General features: G+C 42.5%; 1 protein-coding gene across 1 annotated transcript in view; it reads right to left on the bottom strand.

Annotated features, from left to right (window-relative positions):
- Positions 1–22391, bottom strand: part of KIF5C (kinesin family member 5C) — a 103166-nt gene that overhangs the window by 30134 nt on the left and 50641 nt on the right. Inside the window, exons 8-12 of the mRNA XM_083359201.1 lie at positions 20668–20792; positions 19302–19406; positions 18194–18342; positions 7685–7833; positions 2353–2528 (exon numbers count right to left, since the gene is read on the bottom strand). Coding sequence (XP_083215327.1) covers positions 2353–2528; positions 7685–7833; positions 18194–18342; positions 19302–19406; positions 20668–20792 — 704 coding nt within the window. The remainder of the gene's footprint in view (positions 1–2352; positions 2529–7684; positions 7834–18193; positions 18343–19301; positions 19407–20667; positions 20793–22391) is intronic.

The raw sequence follows: 22391 nt of genomic DNA, 5'->3' as shown, positions 1-22391 counted from the left end.
TTCAAAATTTCCTAAGCTTCTTGAGTTGTTTTCCCCTTGAGGATTCTCATCCATGGAATTCTTCCCAAGCCCTCTCTAAGTTTATTGAAATTAGCTCTCTTAAAGTCCAAGACTCTAGTTTGACTGTGTTCTATTGCTTGTGCTTCCATAGTTGAATTCCAATATTGCATGATCACTTCCTCCCAAGGTTCCTGTGGCTTCAACATCTTCTATCATTTCATCTCTGTTAGTGAGAATTAGATCCAAAATGGCTAATCCCCTAGTTCCCTTCTCTACTTTTTGGGTGACAATGTTGTCTGCTAGGTTTGTCAGGAATCTGTTTGATCTTCCACTTGGTGCAGAGTTTGTCTCCCAGTTGATGTCAGGGTATGTTCAGGGTTGGTTGGCTATTAGAGCAGCATTGATTGATTATATGTCATCAAGTCATTTTTAACTCCTAACCTTCACTTAGATTCTCTCCCTGTAGAACAGTATACAAAAGTCCCATAACATAAATATTGTTGGTGAAAGCAAAATACCCAGATGTCTCCACAATACCTGTACATAAATCTGAAAGCCATTTTTATAGGCATAGACCATTTAATTTAATTAAATAATCATCCCCCTTGCATGTCTTTTTAATAAAGGTATTGCGTATATTTCTGAATACTCATATGATTTTATTAACATTTCAGATCCAAAATGTAGGGATATATTGGACAAGAGTTTCTATATAGAGGTTATTATTTCTGATCACAAGACAGTGGGCTGTCTTCAAATAACTATAAGGGCTGGGGTCCCCATTTTGAAGTCCTCGAGCATGGTAGCCAAACACCTTGCAAAATTTGTGATTTTTAATGTCGTATAATAGGAAAATTATTCTACAAGTAAATTAACCCATATTTAATTAAAGCCAACTACATTTACGTAGCCTATAGCAACTGGCAGCATCCTTTGTTGGATCTCCAAAATGTAAGTAGGTTTGGATGGATGAACATTAGGAGATTTCAAAATAGCAGACTAGGTGACAAGCTAATAAAGGTCCCAAAGAAAGCAATGGTAAATCATACTCCCATTGTTGCTAAAATACAAGTACATGAAGTCAGAAGGATACTTTACATTGCTATCTAAATTAAATTATATGTAGCTTTTGTCCTTGCTCTCCTACTACTATGACCTGACCATGTCTAGTCTTTGTTACACACCCACTCTTCCAAGTCTTACTCTAATCCTAAAAGAGGCTGTGTACCATTGTTTTAAAAAATCCACATGAAATCAAAGCAGTTATTTCAGCTTATCTGTATCCCAGCCAATGTATAGAATTAAATATTTATTTGTTATTAAGTGAAATTAAAGAACTGCCACAAAACGTTTTTAAATGTGTGCTATCAAGACTATTAGGATGCAGAATGAGTTATCTCCTTATCCATTTCTCATATTCAACTTAGTATAACATTTTCTGATTTCTTTACATCTTAATCTTATACAGAAGGCAAGAAAGAGATGAAATTCTTCACATTTTATGAGCCGAGAAATGCTCATGTTAACCCCTGAGTCTCAAAGTATTGGAACTGTCACCAGTTAAGGAGTTTCTCTTCATTTTTAAATCTTATTTTTAAAAAGGACATTATTGCGACATGTACACATTTATCATGAAAGTCAGTCACCTAAATATAATTGTGCTGCTTCAGCCTATGGGCAAGGACTTCCATGAAGAAATATTCTCACAAGGAAATAGGAAAGACAAACATCTGTAAATAGAGGAAACTGGAAAGCTGAACTGGAAGTCTTTGATAAGATAATTAATATTCTACTGACGTGAGATATGATATAGATACACATTCTAGGAGTAGTTTTACTGTATTACTTTAGAAAAACAAACCTTGGATCTGTAATCCACCAAAGTTGCTGGATTTCCTTATATATTATTGCAGCCTTATGCAAGTTATATAGGCTTTATGGTTATCTATCACTTTCTTTGTCTTTCAGTAAGAAATGATTTGATAATTTGACTGATTACTTGGGATTAAAAAGAAACCATTTTATTTCATCAGTTTTGGGAGAACTGAATAGAAAGCTTGTGAGAATAAAATACTGGTAGTATTTTACATATAATAATATAGTATATGCCAGGGGTAGGCAACCTTGGCTCTTTTATGACTTGTGGACTTCAACTCCCAGAATTCCTGAGTCAGCATGGCCGATTTGGGAATTCTGGGTATTGAAGTCCACAAGTCATAAAAGAGCCAAGGTTGCCTATCCCTGGCATATACTATATTTTGTACAGTTTGAAGCATGCATTGATTTTAGTTATGAAGAAATAACATTAATGGTGTATGACAACAAACAATTGGGAGAAAATTATGAATAGACCTTATCATCCAACTGTCTGTAGAGACTAGTAACCTCTTCTTCATATTTCCGCTTCTCCTCAGTTGAGATGCTGGCAACAACAGGAACGATGTTATCAATGATAGGCGTATTGTCACATGGTTCCAAGTTCTTCTGGTCTTTTGCACTGATCTGTTCCTCCTCTGGTACCGCCTCTCCTGAAGACACATCAGATCCCAAGAGAGTAAGCCTCAGTCTTTACCTTTACTTCACCATTTCTGTTGGTACTTATAGATAAATTTTAAGGATTTTAATTATTTTTTATTTATTTATTTATTTATTTATTTATTTATTTATTTATTTATTTATTTATTTATTTATTTATTTTAATTCCATTTATATCCCACCCTTCTCCGAAGACTCAGGGCGGCATATGGACATCTGGAACTATAAATAAATACAGCTGGATTATTCAAGGACATAATTTGTTCCCCTACAGCATGTTTCTAAACAGAAGACTCTCTCTCTCTCTTTTGGCTAGATTTGTTCATTATTAAGAGACAGTTTGACTCTTTGGATTGGTTCCAGAAATATGATGCAGCCTCTTGCCTGAGTTAGGGATGATTTTTTTTTGTAAGGTGTCATTTCTCTCTGCAGACACAAAATCACTTCTACAGGTGAAACTCGAAAAATTAGAATATCGTGCAAAAGTTCATTTATTTCAGTAATGCAACTTAAAAGGGGAAACTAATATATGAGATAGACTCATTACATGCAAAGCAAGATAGTTCAAGCCGTGATTTGTCATAATTGTGATGATTATGGCGTACAGGTCATGAAAACCCCAAATCCACAATCTCAGAAAATTAGAATATTACATGCAATCAATAAAACAAGGAGTGTACATAGAACAATATCGGACCTCTGAAAAGTATAAGCATGCATATGTACTCAGTACTTGGTTTGGGCCCCTTTTGCAGCAATTACTGCCTCAATACGGCATGGCATGGGAGCTATCAGCCTGTGGCACTGCTGAGGTGTTATGGAAGACCAGGATGCTTCAATAGCGGCCTTCAGCTCTTCTGCATTGTTTGGTCTCATGTCTCTCATCTTTCTCTTGGCAATGCCCCATAGATTCTCTATGGGGTTCAGGTCAGGCGATTTTGCTGGCCAATCAAGCACAGTAATCCCACGGTCATTGAACCAGGTTTTGGTGCTTTTGGCAGTGTGGGCAGGTGCCAAGTCCTGCTGGAAAATGAAGTCAGCATCCCCATAAAGCTCGTCTGCGGAAGGAAGCATGAAGTGCTCCAAAATCTCCTGGTAGACGGCTGCGTTGACCCTGGACTTAATGAAGCACAGTGGACCAACACCAGCAGATGACATGGCTCCCCAAATCAACACAGACTGTGAAAACTTCACACTGGACTTCAAGCATCTTGCAGTGTGTGCCTCTCCATTCTTCCTCCAGACTCTGGGTCCTTGGTTTCCAAATGAGATGCAAAAGTTGCTCTCATCAGAAAAGAGGACTTTGGACCACTGAGCAACAGACCAGGTCTGTTTTCCTTTAGCCCAGGTGAGACGCTTCTGACGTTGTTTGTTGTTCAGGAGCGGCTTGACAAGAGGAATACGACATTTGAAGCCCACGTCCAGGATCCGTCTGTGTGTGGTGGCTCTTGATGCACTGACTCCAGCCTCAGTCCACTCCTTGTGAAAGTACCCAACACTTTTGAATGGCCTTTTCCTGACAATCCTCTCCAGGCTGCGGTCATCCCTGCTGCTTCTGCACCTTTTTCTTCCACACTTTTCCCTTCCACATAACTTTCTATTAATGTGCTTTGATACAGCACTTTGGGAACATCCAACTTCTTTTGCAATTACCTTTTGAGGCTTTCCCTCCTTATGGAGGGTGTCAATGATGGTTTTCTGCACAACTGTCAGGTCAGCAGTCTTCCCCATGACTGTGATTCCTACTGAAACAGACTGAGAGACCATTTAAAGGCTCAGGAACCCTTTGCAGGTGTTATGGCTTAATTAGCTGATTAGAGTGGGCTCCTTTGAGCCTAGAATATTGCACCTTTTCACAATATTCTAATTTTCTGAGATTGTGGATTTGGGGTTTTCATGAGCTGTACGCCATAATCATCACACTTATGACAAATCACGGCTTGAACTATCTTGCTTTGCATGTAATGAGTCTATCTCATATATTAGTTTCCCCTTTTAAGTTGCATTGCTGAAATAAATGAACTTTGGCACGATATTCTAATTTTTTGAGTTTCACCTGTACTATTCTGAACAGGTACCAAATTGTTCAGCAATTGGGTGGCATTAATTACAAGAAAGGGGCTAGCTTGTGCATGTCTCCCAGTGGTGAGTTCCTGCAAGGACTTTCCTCCTGCCTATTGATGTCTTCCATTGGCATCTCCATGGTAACGAGATCCCCCCTGGATGAACTGTTTCTCTTACAATCCATGGTAAATTTGTAAGCATTTCTTGTTAGGACTTCACATCGTATGTAATCCACTGATTTACCCGAAACATTTACAGTGAGATATCCAACTGTGCAGAACTATTACAATTCTGCAGATGCAATATTCATAAGATAAACTGAGAACTCACGACACACAAGATATTCTAATTGTGGTTTCCTTTAAGTGATTGGCCAGCATGCGCCAGAAAGGAGTAAGATTTCAGTGGTGTCAATAGATTTAGAGATAGTTATTAGGAATCAGCTAAACCCAACTTAAGAGGAAAAAAATACTTAGAAAAGGAAATGCAATGTCTGCAGTTTCCTGGGTCTTTCTCCTTCCTTTTATTAAAGATAAAAATGACATTTGGAGGATATTCTGATTTAGTATTCTAAATTACTTATGTACTATTCAAGTTCATTTTTTTTTAGCTTTTGGTATTAGTGAAGAGCAAACACCCAAACACCCAAATAACTTCAGAAGCAAGATTACAAATGGAAAAAAGAGTGGGATAATCAGTATCAAAAGAAAGAATTTGGCAGCAGTCCATCTTTTTGCTTTTAAAAGCCAACTTCAAAGACTAGTGAAAAATCACACACACACTATAACCATGCCTGAAGAGTCTGCTACAATAATGACTAAAATGGACTTAACTAGGCTACATGTGAAGTACATGTTTATATGTTCATTTGGCATTAAGCCCTACTCAAAACCTGAGTCCATATGGGAAAGATTGCACTGTAAACACCATTAACTCCATGAATAGCTCTAGAAACATACTGTAGGTGATCTTTATTTAAATGATGCATAAGAAGGTATATTCCAACATATATGGAAAATGTCAATTAATAGTTGAACATGAGCTCATCATTATTATCCAGTATTTTTTAAAATCCTGACATATTTTTGCTTCTAAATGTAAGAGAAATCTTATGATGGTCCCAGCATATAATAAAGAGTGACATACTTGAGCCTTATTAGGGGAAATTAAATTCTAGATCTCATGAGAAATTGAAACTTTGGAATTATTCTTATTTAAAAATAGCAGGAAAGGGGGAGGTAGAAATTGTGAGCTGAATAGATGATTACTCTTAACCAGAGAACAATAAAGATGATGTTAAAACTTCTATTTTTAAAAAAGGGGGGTATAATGTATCCCAAATTGCTGAATTGCAATTTATTTATTGTAGATTTTGTATGCCCCTTTTATTATTCTTTTATAAAAAGTGAAGGCAGTGAAACATAGCTAATTCTTTGAGTGATGACTCAAAGTCACCCAGCAAACTAACATGCCTAGTGGCACCAGAACTGCCAGTCTCCTGCTTCGTAGCCTGGTGCCTTAACTGTATTCATGAACATGTATGTGTACACTTTAAAGTTAACAACATTCACCATGCTCCTTGTTTGATTCTGATATTCAAATTCCAGAAGTGTAAACTACAAGGATAACATTTTTACTAAAGGTGAACTATTCAGTAATATAAAAAATTAGAAAAAAAAATATGTCTATGAACTTGAATAGAACACAAGTTATTTTAGAATACTAAATCAGAGAATCCTCCAAATGTTATCTTTATCTTTAATAAAGGAAAGGAATAAAAGGTAAAAGGTAAAGGTTCCCCTGCACATGCGTGCTAGTTGTTTCCAACTCTAGGGGCCGGTGCTCATCTCCGTTTCAAAGCCGAAGAGCCAGCGCTTGTCCGAGGATGTCTCCGTGGTCATGTGGCTGGCATGAGTAGACGCCAAAGGCGCACGGAACGCTGTTACCTTCCCACCGTAGTGGTCCCTATTTTTCTACTTGCATTTTTACGTGCTTTCGAACTGCTAGGTTGGCAGAAGCTGGGACGAGTAACAGGCGCTCACTCTGTTACGCGGCACTCGGGATTCGACCTGCCAAACTGCCGACCTTCTGATCGACAAGCTCAGCATCCTAACCCACTGAGCCACCGCATCCCTTAAAGGAAAGGAATAGGAACCAGGAAATAACAGATATGGCAGCTTCACATCTATCCTGAGCAAAGTCCTTGAACAGATCATTAAACAGCATGCTTGTGAGTGCTCAGATAACCATGCTACAATTAACAGAAGCCAACAGCACTTTATCCCAAGCCAACCATGCTAAACTAACTTTATCTCCTTCTTTGACAGAGTGAATACCTCAGCAGATCGGGCCCTATTTTCTTTCTGGGTTTTGCATTATATATTTCTGTAGTAACGCAAATTAAACATTTCTTGCCATATAGCTAAATTCTGTGCTACCATCCATTCCACACCTAGCATGTTATCAAGGGCAAACCAATAGCCAATGAAGGGTGATGGAGTAGCAGGCTCTTAGACTCTAGGCGTACTTTGGGAAAGGATAAGTTCTACAGTGTTTAGCTGATGAGCTATAGCTTTTTAAATCATGAAATAATGTTTTCTGAACATATATTTCTAACTTGTATTCTTCTTATCTATTATAATAAAATAAAGGATGCTACCTTCTTGGTTATATTATGGTTTACAAACCCAGGAATAGCAATCAGACTATACTATAATGCAATGTATTTAGTACGGAGCATGCCTTCATCTAAATCTTGAGTCCTAGACTATTTCTGCTTTTAAGTTCATGACACATTAAAATATAACTTCTGCCTTACTATTCTAATTTATTAACCAAAGCTTTTCTACATCTAAAACTCTTGTTTAATCCAAGCCTGTACTGCACACAAGAAGGGGATAGTGCAGACCCAATGTTTCTTCTACCTTTTACAGTTAATGAAGAAAACAAGCACCACAATAGAACTGGACCTCTGCCTAGGAATGAGCTTTACTGATACATTTCCAGACATACAAAGATAAACATTGTTCTACCATTGCAAATATTTGGCTTTGGTTTTTAATGTAGATTCTCAGCAGTGACTCACCATTCCGCCATCTATTTAGTTCCATCTCCAGATGCTGGATAACATTTTTTAATGTCTTGTTTTTCTCCTTCTCTTTCTCATATTTCTTCTTCCATTCCTCAGCAGTCAGTTCAAGATTCACAGAAACTGTATTCTTAATTGTTTTCGCTCTGTCCAGAAAACAAACCGAACACAGTCTTAGCTAATGCACTCTGTTTAATAAGTAAATATTCAGATATAAACCACTGTTACGGCTACAGTACAAATTTGTCCTCAGGCTCAGTAATGTGTAGAGTAGTTTCACATTTTGTCATTTATTTGATATAGTCTCTCAATTTATCTCCTAATGCTTAATATTCTGATCACCCTATAGGACTACTAAAGGTAAAGGTAAAGGTTCCCCCACACATGTGTGCTAGTCGTTTTCGACTCTAGGGGACAGTGCTCATCTCCGTTTCAAAGCCGAAGAGCCAGCGCTTGTCCGAGGACGTCTCCGTGGTCATGTGGCCGGCATGACTAGATGCCAAAGGCGCACGGAACGCTGTTACCTTCCCACTGTAGTGGTCCCTATTTTTCTACTTGCATTTTTATGTGCTTTTGAACTGCTAGGTTGGCAGAAGCTGGGACAAGTAACAGGCGCTCACTCTGTTACGCGGCACTCGGGATTCGACCCGCCAAACTGCTGACCTTCTGATCGACAAGCTCAGCGTCCTAAACCACTGAGCCACCGCATCCCTTTTATAGGGCTACTACAGGTATTGAAATAAAGCAATTGTATATCATCCTCTCTGGCTTTTATCTCTCCTTTCTCAGGTGAACAAGGCTCACAGAAAACACTACCCAGGTCACTTCTGTTGGCTGAAATATTCAAGTTGTTGTAAGGGGGCCCTATATGTGCTTGCCTTGCAATGATGCGAGGTCTAATTTGACAGGTTTCCAGACTGGCAGACTTCCGAGAACATCCATGTATTATCTCTTCCCCCAAAAGTGCTGCCAACAAGAAAGCTTAGCTTAGCCCCAGACAGGTAGGGCACAATAAAAGGAACATCTAGGAAGAGATGGCTAGATGACAATAATAGGGAATTAGGGGAGGAAATGTGAAACTGATTGAAGGCACCTGGCCTGTCCCTCATCATCAGAGCTTCTATACAGTACATGAGGATTAGAGTCTTTTATGAATTACAGAATAGGCTCAGGTTTATCTATGCCAGGGTTGCCAAACTTGCAATGTCACATGATGTGTTGCAACATATCGTGACTTTTTTTTCCCATTGCCGACAATGGGGTGGGCGCAGTTTCACTATGATGCATCCGGCTCGAGGGCTAGCAGTTTGACACCCTTGATATCTATACTATGAATTCTATAACTGCATAACTCTCTCCCTCTCCCTCTCTCTCTCTCTCTCTCTCTCTCTCTCTCTCTCTCTCTCTCTCTCTCTCTCACACACACACACACACACACACACACACACACACAAATGCTCAAGATTTGGCAATCAAATAAAAATTTTAAAGGAAAACATACAGATAGTGGAGTGTCTTGAGGGACGACAGGAGACAGTAGGCACGGTCCAAAACAATTCGTTTAATGGGCAGAGGTCCCGGGCGAGGCACCGCCGGGAATCCCCCGTATTTATAGTAAACAGGAACATCAACAACATTGTCTAGAACCAATAAACAGGCGGGGTTCTCCCGCCTAACAAGAACGACCAATAAGGAGGAGACCGGCTAAAGGTAGGCGCGGCTGACAGCGGCTTGTTGCTGGGGCCAGCTGGCAGCTTTGACAGCTCCGGCTGGACTGCGCATGCGCGGTTGGCTTTAGTTTGACAGCTGTCAGTGTACTGCGCATGCGCGGCAGTTTGACAGCTGTCAGAGTCAGCCGGTTTGACAGCTATCAGTGTACTGCACATGCGCAGCAGTTTGACAGCTGTCAGAATCGGCCGCTTGCCGCGTCTGTGGGGGGGAATGCCGCGGCAGCCTTTTGACGGCTGTCAACGGCTGCCGGGGATTCCTTATAGTTGTGAGGGGAGTGAGTGTGTGTTTTTGCTGAGTATATAACACCCCTTCCCCCCTTGCCCCTGGAAGTTCAGCTTGGGTCGGCTCCGCTGTTTCTGCTGCCGGCCCATTCATAGTCCAAGTACGAAGGGGCTTTCCGCAGTCTGGTGGAGCGGCGAAGGCTTGGGCTGGGCTGGCTTGTGCTGGGCTGGTCTTCCCTTTCCTCGGCGGGGGAAGTTTCGGGGCTTGGAGGTTGGGGGCTGTCGGCAATGTCTGGGACGTGCGGTGCTGGGCTAGGTGGCATTGGTGGCGCCGCTGGGGGAATTAGTGTGCCCGGTTGAGCTCGGGAACTGCGGTCCTGTGGCACCCGCGATCTCAATTGGTCGGCGTGTCGCCTGATGAGCCTTCCGTCTCCTAAGTCGATGAGGTAGGAGACTGGGCCAGTCTGGTTGGAGATCACACCTTGTAGCCACTTTTCGCCGGCCCCGAAGTTCTTTGCCCAGATGGGCTGGCCGGGAGGGAAGATTTTGACAGTTGGTGCGTGGATTGGTTCGGCGGCTGCCCTGTCGGGGTGCAAACGGTCCAGTTTGGTGACCAGGTGGCACCCCCAACGGAGCTCAGCCGGAGACTTGCCGGTGGTGGAGCAAGGTGTGGAGTGTTGGGCCAGGAGGTATTTCGCCAGTCTGCAGTGCCAGTCGCCGGAGATGATTTTCTTTAGGGCTTCTTTAGTCGCCTTCACCATGGCCTCTGCGAGACCGTTCGTGGAGGGGTGAAAAGGCGCGGAGGTGGCGTGCCTAATCAAGTTGGCCCTGTTGAAAATCTGGAAGTCATGAGAGGTAAATTGGGGGCCGTTGTCGGATACGATGACATCAGGCAACCCGTGGGTGGCAAACACCCTCCTCAAACCCCTGATTGTGGCTGCTGAGGTTGTGCTGGCAACCGGAATGACCTCGAGCCATTTGGAAAAACTATCCACAATTATAAGAAAATTTTGCCCTTGGAAGGGGCCGGCGTAGTCAATATGAACTCTGGACCAGGGGTTCTTAGTCACCTCCCACTTATGGACAGGGGCGTATGGGAGGGGTGGCCTGGTCTGCTGGCACATGTTGCAGGTGGCTACAAAGTTTTCGATGTCTGCATCGAGCCCTGGCCACCATAAGTAGCTGCGGGCAAGGGATTTCATTTTGACCACACCGGGGTGGCCGTCGTGGAGGGAGGTTAGAGCTTGTTGTCTGTGTGGGGTGGGTATGATGACACGGCTGCCCCAGAGGATGCAGCCGAGGTGGGCTGAAAGTTCATGGCGCCTTAGGAAATAAGGCTGAAATTCTGGACCCGGGGAGGTGGATTGCCAGCCGGTTAAGACCCAGGTTAGAACCCTCCCCAGGAGTTTGTCTTTGCAGGTTGCAGCCGCAATTTCTTTTGCGGATACGGGGCGGTCCGGCAGTTCCTGGATAGCCAGGATTTGACCGGCGGGTGCGGGGTCTGGGTCGAAGTTGGGCAGAGGCAGTCTGCTAAGGCCGTCGGCATGACCCATTTCCTTGCCTGGTTTGTGTTCGATTTTAAAGGAGTATGCTGCTAGAAATGTGGTCCAGCGAAACATTCTGGGGGATAATATTTGTGGGGTCAATTTGTCCCAGGTGAAGAGCCCTAGCAGGGGTTTGTGGTCGGTAAAGATTGTGAAATGCCGACCGTATAAGTAATCGTGAAATTTCTTCACGCTCGCCACTAATGCTAGAGCCTCGTCAATTTGCGCGTAATTGCGCTCGGCTTTGGATAAGGTCCTAGAGTAGTATGCGATGGGGGATTGAGTTCCATCGCTGTGGAGGTGGCTGAGGACAGCGCCTATGCCATAGGGTGAGGCGTCGCAAGCGACGCAGAGGGGCATTTTCTCTTTGTAATGGGTGACAGTAGATTTGCTTGAGAGGAATTGTTTCAATTGGTTAAAACTGTCATTGTGGGCTTGTGACCAGAGCCACTGGGCTCCTTTGTCTAGTAGCCTGTGGAGAGGCTCTGCTATGGAAGCTTTGTGGGGGAGGAAGGCATGATAAAAGTTTATGAGACCCAAAAAGGCTGTTGTGACTCAGGGCCAGCCTGTGGGTCCGACAGCCGGCTCCGACGTATCGGAGGACTCAGATGAGGGGGAGGAGGGAGACGAACCGGATGATGATGGTTTGGAGGCTTTGCAGAGTCCTCAGCCGGGGACCTCTTCTCAGCTGCGTGAGCCCGAGAGTGCGGAGGATGATGACCCACAGCTGGCCCTGTTCAAGGACGCCCGACGCAGGAGGCAGTCGAGCAGGAACAAACAAAGAAAGGCTATGGGACTCCTCGGGAGGAGGCACAGGGAGACCACGCCCTGAGCTCTCTATAAAAGGAGTGTTTGGGGAGGGGCTGGTTGCTGAAAGCAACTTTTCCGCTTGAGAAGACAAGCTCTAGTGTTTTTGTTAACTGCGTAATTAAATCTTGGCAGAAGCCTTTTAGCCTTGGACGCTCTCCAGTCTCTTCTTTCTGATAAGGGGTTTGTTAGAAGAGGGCTGGTTCAGAACAAAGGCTTGTAGTTCTGCCTTATTTTTGGGGGGTGGGGCTGCCCTGATGGCTTTGACTTTAGAATCCGTGGGGTGGATTCCGTTGGCGTCAATTTTGTAACCTAAAAATTCAGTAGAAGGAACCCCTATGGAGCACTTTTCTTTTTTTAGTTTGAGGCCGGCGGTGCGGAATCTTTGAAGCACCTCACGCAGCCTGTCAGCCAGTATTTCCTCGGATTCCCCTGCAATGAGCACGTCATCGAAGTAAGGGCAGACCCCGGGGATTCCCTTAAGGGTTCGCTCCATGGTTTCCTGGAATATTCCAGGTGCCACTGCGATTCCGAACTGCAGGCGGTTCACCCTGAACGCTCCGTGGTGGGTGACTATGGTTTGGGCATTGGCCGTTTGCTCTGAGACTGGCAGCTGCAAAAATGCATGTGCTAAGTCTAGTTTGGCGAATATAGTGCCTGCCTGGATAGAGGAGAGCACATCCCTGACAGCTGGGACTGGATAGGCGTGGGGGTTTAAAGCACGATTAAGGGTGGCTTTATAGTCCGCGCAGAGGCGGACCTCCCCATTAGGCTTGACAGGGGTGACTATGGGGGTTTCCCAAGTGCCCCCTTCTGTAGATTCTATGACTCCCAGTGCAATTAGTCTGTCGAGCTCCGCTTCTATCTTAGATTTGAGAGCGAAAGGTACTCTTCTTGCCTTGATCCTGATAGGCAGGACCTCTGGGTTTAGTTTTAGGTCAATGGGGGGGGCATTGAATTTCCCAAGCGACCCGTCAAAAACGTCTGCGTATTGTTGGCAGACGGCTTGTAATTGGTGAGGCTGAGAGTAGTTCACGCCCATAATTTTTATCCCCAGGGGTTCGAACCAGTCAAGGCCAATGAGGCTGGCTCGTTTACCTGCTGCGATTTGGGCTGTTAGGTCTCCCTGGAATTGCTGGTAGTTAATAGAGAGCCTAGTTTCCCCTTTTAATTTAATAGGGGCGCCCTGGAAATCGGCTAGAAGAATTTTCGAGGGGGTAATGGGGAACCGGCGTCTGCACTGACGCGCGATTCCTTGTAAAGTGTCCCAGGAGAGGATGGAGACTGAGGACCCAGAGTCCACCTCCATTTCGCAGGGAATTCCCTGTATCCGGACCTGAATTTTAATTTTGGGGCGGATATAGCTGGTGGTTAAGGGCCCCTGGTCCGTGCTAGTGGTCATGACAGATGACCATAGGGTCTTCCCTGGCAATTTGGGGGAGGGCATATTACCTTCTGGGGCGGCCTCCAGGTCGTGAAGGGTCTCGTGGCCGGTGCTGCGGCAGGCGGAGCGAATGTGGCCGGTTTTGCCGCAGCCATGGCACTTGGCATTGCGAAATTTGCATGATGCCCTGGCATGGTTGCCACCGCAGCTGGCGCACTTGGAGCGGTTGGTGGTGTCCCTTGAGCCTCCGGCCGGCCGATCTGGTCTTTTGTCACCCTCACGGCGAGCCTGGGGGTTGGCGGGTCTCAGATGAATGGCGTCCACTTCGGTCTTCTGCTCGGCTGTTCCCGGGTCGGAATTTCTAGGGCAGTCATGGTGGACTGACCCTGTGAAGGGGTTTCCCGCCGGCAGCGCGTCTTCCCGATGGCTATCTTCGTACGCCATGATTTCAATTGTTAACTCGGCCAGGTCCATCGTCGGCTTAGTGACGAGTTTCTTCTGAAGCTTCAGGTTCCTCAGACCGATGATGACCTGGTCCCTTATGCGGTCCTCGAGGTCCGGGAAACGGCAGCGTCGGGCCGCCTGTCGGACCGTTGCTATGAACGATTTGGCTGGCTCGCCTGGTCGTTGGTACTGGTGGGCGAAATTCAGGTGCCAGTACAACTCGGACCGTCTCGGCGAGAAGTGTCGATTGAGGTGGTCGACTAGCTCAGCGTATGGGACAGCGGCCACCGAGATGGGGTCGCAGAGCCCTACGGCGACATCATAGACCACCGGGCCGCTGAGGCAGAGGAGCGCCGCGGCTTTGGGGCGATCCTCAACGATGTTATTAACGAGGAGGTACCCCTCTACTTGCCCGAGATGTGATTCCCAGCCCTCGGGCTGGGAGACATCAAATTCTCGGACATGCCCAAGATTGGCCATACTGTCTGGTCCGCGGGTCTGCTTAGGGTGATGTACGTGGAGGGCTCTCCCGGACCAGCAAGTGACTTCAGCGGTGTCAGCTGGTGGGACGGCTTCCCTCCTTCACTTGTGGCTTCAGCTAGTGACTTCAGCTAACAAGCAGACCCGGATCCCATCCTCGTCGCCAGGTGGAGTGTCTTGAGGGACGACAGGAGACAGTAGGCACGGTCCAAAACAATTCGTTTAATGGGCAGAGGTCCCGGGCGAGGCACCGCCGGGAATCCCCCGTATTTATAGTAAACAGGAACATCAACAACTATGAATTCTATAACTGCATAACACTCTCTCTCTCTCTCTCTCTCTCTCTCTCTCTCTCTCTCTCTCTCTCACACACACACACACACACACACACACACACACACAAATGCTCAAGATTTGGCAATCAAATAAAAATTTTAAAGGAAAACATACAGATAGTTCTTGACTTATGATTGGTTGCTTGTAAACTGTTTGAAGTTACAATAGACTATCAAAAGCTATTTATGACCCAGATTTTAAGTTCCTATGTTGGGGGGGGCAGATTCCTGTGACTGCACTTTGGGCATTGGGCAATCAGCCCACATTTATGGCCATTTTCAGCTCTCTGCTGTCAAGTAACTACAATTTAGTATGGCTTTGCTGAAAAACTGGATAATCATCTATCAGGGATGGTAAAATAAATCCTGCAATGTGTAGGGAGTTGGACTTGATGATCTCTTAGGAATCGCTCTATGATTCCAAGACAAATACACGCAAATTGCAAAAAGAGCAAATCAGAGAATGTGCAAGAACAAAGGCTGTTAATCTCTTTGGTTCTCAAATGAAGCTTATATTAAAGTATTCAAATTCCAAGGCATCCTGAAATAAAAACTAAATATATCCCTTCTTCACAGATCAAGCAAAAGGTTTCCAACTGAAATGCGGAATTGAGCAACTGTTAGATGCTAAAAACAGAAGGCAAATTTAACTCGTTTGAGACACAGCAGTATCTATGAATGGGGAATTTGCTTATTTTCTTTTTGCTGATTCTTGGCTTATTTTTTTCAAAGTCCCCACAGTAAAAAGATCCTCTTCTTATATCAGTGTCTTCTTTATTCCTTTATGGTGAATAAACAAATCAGTCTTCTGCACCAAGGAATGAAAGAAGACATATTTTCAAAAAGTGTCAGAGGCCTGACAATTAGTGTATAGATTATGTTATCTCTTCACTCCCAAAGCAATGGACTAAAATGATTTAACCAGAATTTGTCATGTCATTGATTGCTCATTGGTATTTGCAGACATATAAACGTTATAGCTATATATGGTGTGTGTGTGTGTCTGTGTGTGTGTGTGTGTGTGTGTGTGTGTGTGTGTGTGTGTGTGTGTGTGGTGTATTCCTTGATAACATTAAAAATACGAATCCCAGGCATGTTAAAATTAACAAACAAACACTGGGATGGAATTAAAAACTAAAACAGTTTTTATTGCTAAAAAATCAAGCTTTCATTAGCCAACTGCCAACGTCGTCAGGATGGAGATGCTGGGGTGGAGAGATTCCGTTTATACTGTTGGTGTCTGCACTCTGCTCTCTGTTTGTTGAGGTCTGCCGTATGTTTTTTGTGTTTTTTTTATGCACCCTGTCGACCCAAATATGGGGAGAAGGATTTTTTTTGTTAGCAATCCAAATTTTGTGTATATGTGTGTGTGTGTGTGTGTACATACATGTTTGTGTGTATATATATATTTGCATATGCATATATATCCATCCAGGAGTAAGGACAAACAAATCTATTATGCTTTCTCCATTTAATTTTCCAATTTTAAACATTTCTAGCCATTTCTACTTTTTTTGTATTAAATTAAATTAATATGTGTTTAATTCATATTAAATACTATCATATTGATAATATACATATCCCTCCAAATGCATGTATTGCAACAATTTCAATCAATTTAATGTATCATTAAATAAATATAATTGTGGTTTGCATTTTTCTCTGTTATGCTAATTATGTAGCATTTTATTGGAGAACTATGTTTCATTTCATTTGTTGGATTTATAATCCATTTTATATAAGACATTGATCTGATTTGATTTGATTTGATTTGATTAAATTTATATGCCGCCCTTCTCCCTGAGGACTCAGGGCGGCTCACAACAATAAAAATTAAAAAACATAGAGTAAAAAATTTAAAAAAAGAATTAAACAATAGATTCAATAATTACAAGACAATTTAACCCAGTAAAAAGCCTAATTAAAAACCGTAGTCAATCCAGGCCCGCTTGTTGGAACAACCAGGTCTTCAGGTCACGGCGGAAGGACCAAAGGTCAGGGGCCATCCGCAGCTCCGGGGGCAGTTCATTCCAGAGGGTTGGCGCGCCCACAGAGAAGGCTCTCCCCCTGGGGGTCGCCAGCCGGCATTGCCTGGCCAACGGCACCCTGAGGAGGCCGACTCTGTGGGAGCGAACCAGGCGATGGGAGGTTGACAATGGCAGCAGGTGGTCTCGCAAGTACCCCGGGCCTAAGCCATGTAGGGCTTTAAAGGTTATTACCAGCACCTTGAATCACACCCAGAGGGTAACCGAAAGCCAATGCAGCTCACACAGGAGTGGTGTAACATGTGAGTACCGAGATACTCCCATAAGCACCTGCGCGGCCACATTTTGCACCAGTTGAAGCCTCCGGGTGCTCTTTAATGGCAGCCCCATGTAAAAAGCATTGCAGTAATCCAGGCAAGAAGTGACGAGGGCATGGGTAACCGTGCATAGGGCATCTCGGTCCAAAAAGGGACGCAACTGGCGCACTAGGTGAACCTGTGCGAAGGCCCCCCTGGTCACTGCCGGTCACTGGTCTAACTCTCTGTGCCACCAAAGCCACTGAAAGAAATTTAACTAAGTTCTAACAGTGCTATTGTGGTTTGATGCTGGCTGGAAAATTAGAAGTCTGCATATTCTTACAGGTTTTAGAAAATGTTGGTGATACTCACCTATCTAATTTATGGCAGAAATAGCTACTCACATCAACATAATTGCTAAAAAATCAATACAGTCCCATCAGACCCTGAGCCAGCAAAGCATTGATGCATAAAATTAAATCACAATGGAAATTCTTTTGCTGCATGCACAATTTTTTTTCTTGACCACTTTCTCAGAACTATCAGAATGTCATTGCTGCTTGCTGGTGGAATTTTTCAGGCCCTTCAATATTTTTATATTCAGCTTTAATTGGCGAATGTAATTTCTGCTGTGAAATCTTTGTGCAACCCTCTTTCATATTTCACAGCATATTTTACTAAATAATACAGCACGCTAAATAGCAATTAGATATTACATTATTGTCTTTTTCAAAAGAAATAGAATAGACGAGTGTTTGTCTCTCTTTCTCTGTGTATGCTGATTTGATTTTCTTTCTTAAAGTCTAAAACACAGTTCCTTTGTATTTGTATTCATACAATGCATGGCATCTTTCTATTCAAGTTTATAGAGCCTTGGTGGAGCAGTGGGCTAATGCCTCCTTAAGTAACACCAGCTGCCTGCAATTAGTGCAGGTTCGCATCCCACCAGGCTCAAGGTTGACTCAGCCTTCCATCCTTCCGAGGTAAGTAAAATAAGGACCCAGACTGTTGGGGGCAATTAAGCTGACTTTGTAATAATGCCGCTTGGGGTCTGTGTGAAAGCCCTAATAAGCAGGCATATACATAGAATGAAGGCTACTGCTAAGCTTGTAAGCCGCCCTGAGTCTTCGGAGAAGGGCGGGATATAAATGGAATGAAAATAAAAATAAATAAAATAAATATTTAAAATCTGTTTCAGTTACTTTGATTTTTAACCTGTTTTGATAAAGTAAAGGTCAGTAATAAAAGGCATTAAAAAAAGACTGATATGCTTGCTCACCTTTGTCCAAACATTAGAGTAGACTTGGTTTCAGCTTCATTGAAAATGGATGGGGAACAACAGATGACAATGGTGGTTCTACAGTTACCACCTAAGGAGTCTTGGAGAATTCGGGTCATTTTGCTGTCTCGATATGGGACGTGTGTTTTCTAATTAAGAAAGATAAAGACGTTGAAACACACATGCATACACAAACAAACACACACAAACGCCCAGAGGTTGTTGCTGAGATTTGTTGGCAATGCTGTAATTTGGATTTCTTTTTAAAAAAAAAATCTTTTATTGGTTCATCGCAATATAAAATACAAACAAAATGAAAATAATGGGAAACTAGGGGAAGAAAGGAGGAAAAGAAAAAAGTATAAGGTAGAAGTAGGGAAAGGGGGAAAAAAGTCATTGACTTCTGATTCTTTTTAGCACAGTAGAAGATTAATAACATTACAGCCCCAACGTTTTACTTTTACACAATAATATATAACTAGCCATACTATGATTTGGATTTCTGTACGTAAACACCGTCCAAAATATAAATTATGTATCTTGGTATATATACGTGGGAGTGTAGGTGTGATATATTTTCAGGGTATTTTCAATTGGTACATAATTTTAAAAACACATAAATATTTTAATTGCTCAATATTATTTTCATTCATTATTTTGGTTGAGGGGAAAAAGGGCCTCTTGTGTTTTCTGTTTTTTCTCCCCATGCTTTCATCTCCGTTCAGCTGCATCTTCTGTTTGTTCAAATGTTTTATTTGTACAACCTGATGGGTGTCTACATACACCACAACCCACGCACAAATAATTCCACACAAGCCATTTGCTTAGACTAGCGATCCTAGTGGCATCAACTGTAACAATACGATGAAAATACCTGCATTTGAGAAGTAAATAGTTATGCATGAATGTATTTATCAATGGGATCCAATATACTTTCATCACAGGCAATGCTCAGCCATTTGCTGTTGGATAATATGCTGATTATTGCTTCTATCTATTTTAAGATTAAATTGCAAGAGGGAGGGAGGGAGGGAGGGAGGGAGGGAGGGAGGGAGGGAGGAAGGAAGGAAGGAAGGAAGGAAGGAAGGAAGGAAGGAAGGAAACTTACAGTTCCTTCTGCCAATGCCGAAATCACATTACCCAGTGCAGACAAAGACTTGTTAATATTTTTGGCTTCATCAAGAACAGATCCCTCAGCTCCAGTTTTGCTGACCTATCAGAAAAAGAAAACACGTTATTCCAAGTAAACTGAGCTCATATTCTCAAAAGACAGGAAAAAACAATGATGGTGATTACATTTAGAAGAAATGCATAACACTGTCCATTACATCAGAAATATCTACAATACTTTCAGTTCATCCAAAACAGCATTAAGCTAACTACATTTCACTCACATTCATGAATTTCACTTATATTTCCAATATCCGTAAAATCAGCTTAGAAGGCCAAATCTATCTGACTATAGCTAAACACTGGCTTGCATTCTCAGATCATTCTCATATTTTTACAATAAAACCTCAATTTTCCAGACCTCCATTCAGCAAATCTTGTTTCAGGGTTTATTCCCAAATGTGTCCATTGTTTCTGAAGTAGTTTGGGCAATTAATGTAACATATGTTATTTGCAACAGTTTATATTATTTTAAATATGTAACTGTTTTCATCTCATGTAAATCTACTGCACCAATTTACATAATTTGCAAATAATATGAATAAAGCAAATTAAGTAAAATGTAAATTATGTCAACTCAGTTAAACTGAAATTTCACTGTGTACAATAGTAACCAATAATAACTTCATATATCTGAAGATAAAACTGAAAAGCCTGTGTAAAATATGTCCATCTCTTTTCAGGAGGATTTGGAGTTAAATAAATAGTAGGATATGCACACAAATACCCTGATGTGCCAACTAAAAAAATTTACTAGACAAGTGGATCTAAGGAAAAAAGTAAAAAAAGCAAAGAATAACAACGCCTAAACAAGAAAGAAAATAATGGCCTTTATATTTTAAAGATCATCTAACACATCTGGAGGTGACATTGTTCAGAAACATTCAGAAACAGAAATCATTTTAAAAAATAAATTTGAAACCGCAATTGAAAGATATGTTTCAGTTATCCTAACAGAAAAGATTTTACCAAATAATTTTGCAGAAATAGCTGAAGTTTGAGCTGTCACCTTTTTGCTAGATGTTACCTCATTTATTTAGGATAATAGATATTTAGGAGTGGCTAAACACAATGAAGCAGTGTTTTGAATTGGCACGTATTATATCCAAGGCTATCTATTTGCTTCTCAGGCAATCATCTAGCCCCTCCCAGATAGAGATGGAAGCTTTACAAATAGGAAATATAAGGAAATAAATACAATCTAAAGCCTTTATACATTTCAAGTGTAATTTATGAGTCATGAATTTCAAAAGGTCCTACCTTGTAGTCAAGAATTTTATGTGTAGCAGTAACAGGATCATTACCTTTTCACTCCCAGCAAGATCTACTAGATAAAGCTTCCCGCTGAGTTTTTTTTCAGTTTCCACATTTTCTTGTTTGATATTAATTAGGAAGATACTGTGACTTCTAGAACTGTGTTCATTCATGTCTATGAAGAGAAAATGCAATAAGCTAATCATGCTCTTTTGAGTTTTTTTTAATCTTTCTCTTCTAAATTCCATTAAACCATCATCCTTATTTGATTTCCTTGTTTTTATCAGCGAAGACTAAAGTTGGCCCTTATCTGTCATTGCAGTTCTTCAGAATTCATTTCTGAATGGAGCTTCCGTGTGAGTGCAAGCACCCTCTGCTCGCACAAGTGGAGCTTCACGTAACTGCACTTGCCCATTTCTCCTGCGGCCCGGTCTTGAACAGCCTGCGGCCTGGTATTGAGCCACAGTCCCAAGGTTGGGGACCTCTGCATTAAATCACCTATCCTTATAATCGGGGACAGCTTGCTCACTATATTAAGAGACGTTGTGAAAAGCCTTTTGAAAATCCAAGTAGAGGTGGTTCTCAACTTACAGCCATTCATTTTTGAAGTTACAATGGCACTGGAAAAAAGTGAGTTACAACTGGTCCTCACACTTAACAACCATCACAATATCCCCCTATAGTCCAGGGGTAGGCAACCTTGGCTCTTTTATGACTCGTGGACTTCAACTCCCAGAATTCCTGAGCAGACTGGCTCAGGAATTCTGGGAGTTGAAGTCCACGAGTCATAAAAGAGCCAAGGTTGCCTATCCCTGCCCTAGTCACATGTTCGAAATTTAGGCACATGGCAACTGGCATGCATTTATGCCAGTTGCAGCCTCACAGGGTCATGTGATCACCATTTGTAACCTTCCCAACTGGCTTCCAACAAAGCCAAGTTGGATTCACTTAAAGACCACATGATTCACTTAACAAGTTTGCTGAACAAATGTGGCAAAAAAGGTCATAAAATCAGGGACAAATCTCCTAATAACTACTTTGCTTAGCAATGGATATTCTGATCCCAACTGTGGTCAGACGTCAAGGACAACCTATATAGTGGAAGAACTGAAGTAGCCTGTTGTGTTTAGGGCAAGAAGAGGACATGTTTGGCGGGGGTGGCTGTTTATGAAGTTGTTAGACTCCTGAATGAGAATAACTCCAGCACAGTTAAAAATAAGTTGTTTTTATTGTTTTCAAATTCAGACAGGCACTTGAGTACATAATTAAAGCATAGAACCCAGGTCCATCTAGAATATAAGGCTAGAATTGTGTCAGGAGGGTATATCTCTTTTTGTACTGAGTGTGTGTAACCTAGTCTTCCTTTGTTACCTGTCCTGATGTTGACTTATTTTGACAGTTTACTGGAGTTTACTGGTTGTCTTCTAACACCTGATTCAGCATGGCTAACCTATCAACTCCCTAAGTTTTGTTTTTCCCTTTCTTTAATTAGCCAGAGCCAGGATGCAGATTTCCCCTTCAATCCTGTTTTGGTTCCTCCAAAGATCTGATGTAGAAATGAGAAACTGGTTTATAATGGAGGCCTGATGGCAGTAAGGGAATCTAATTTTACAGTCATTTCACCCCCACACATAGGCTATGTCCAAATCAAAGTACCCAGAGGGAGGAATGATTCAACTTGTCATTTATTCAGTCATGTACAACCTTTGGTCCCTCTATGGATCAGCACTCTACATGCCCGTCTGTCTCACACTGCCTCCTTCAGATCCACCAT

Source organism: Vipera ursinii (assembly GCF_947247035.1).
Source record: "Vipera ursinii genome assembly, chromosome: 1".
Taxonomy (NCBI): Eukaryota; Metazoa; Chordata; class Lepidosauria; order Squamata; family Viperidae; genus Vipera; species Vipera ursinii.
This window is presented reverse-complemented; position numbering and strand designations above follow the sequence as displayed.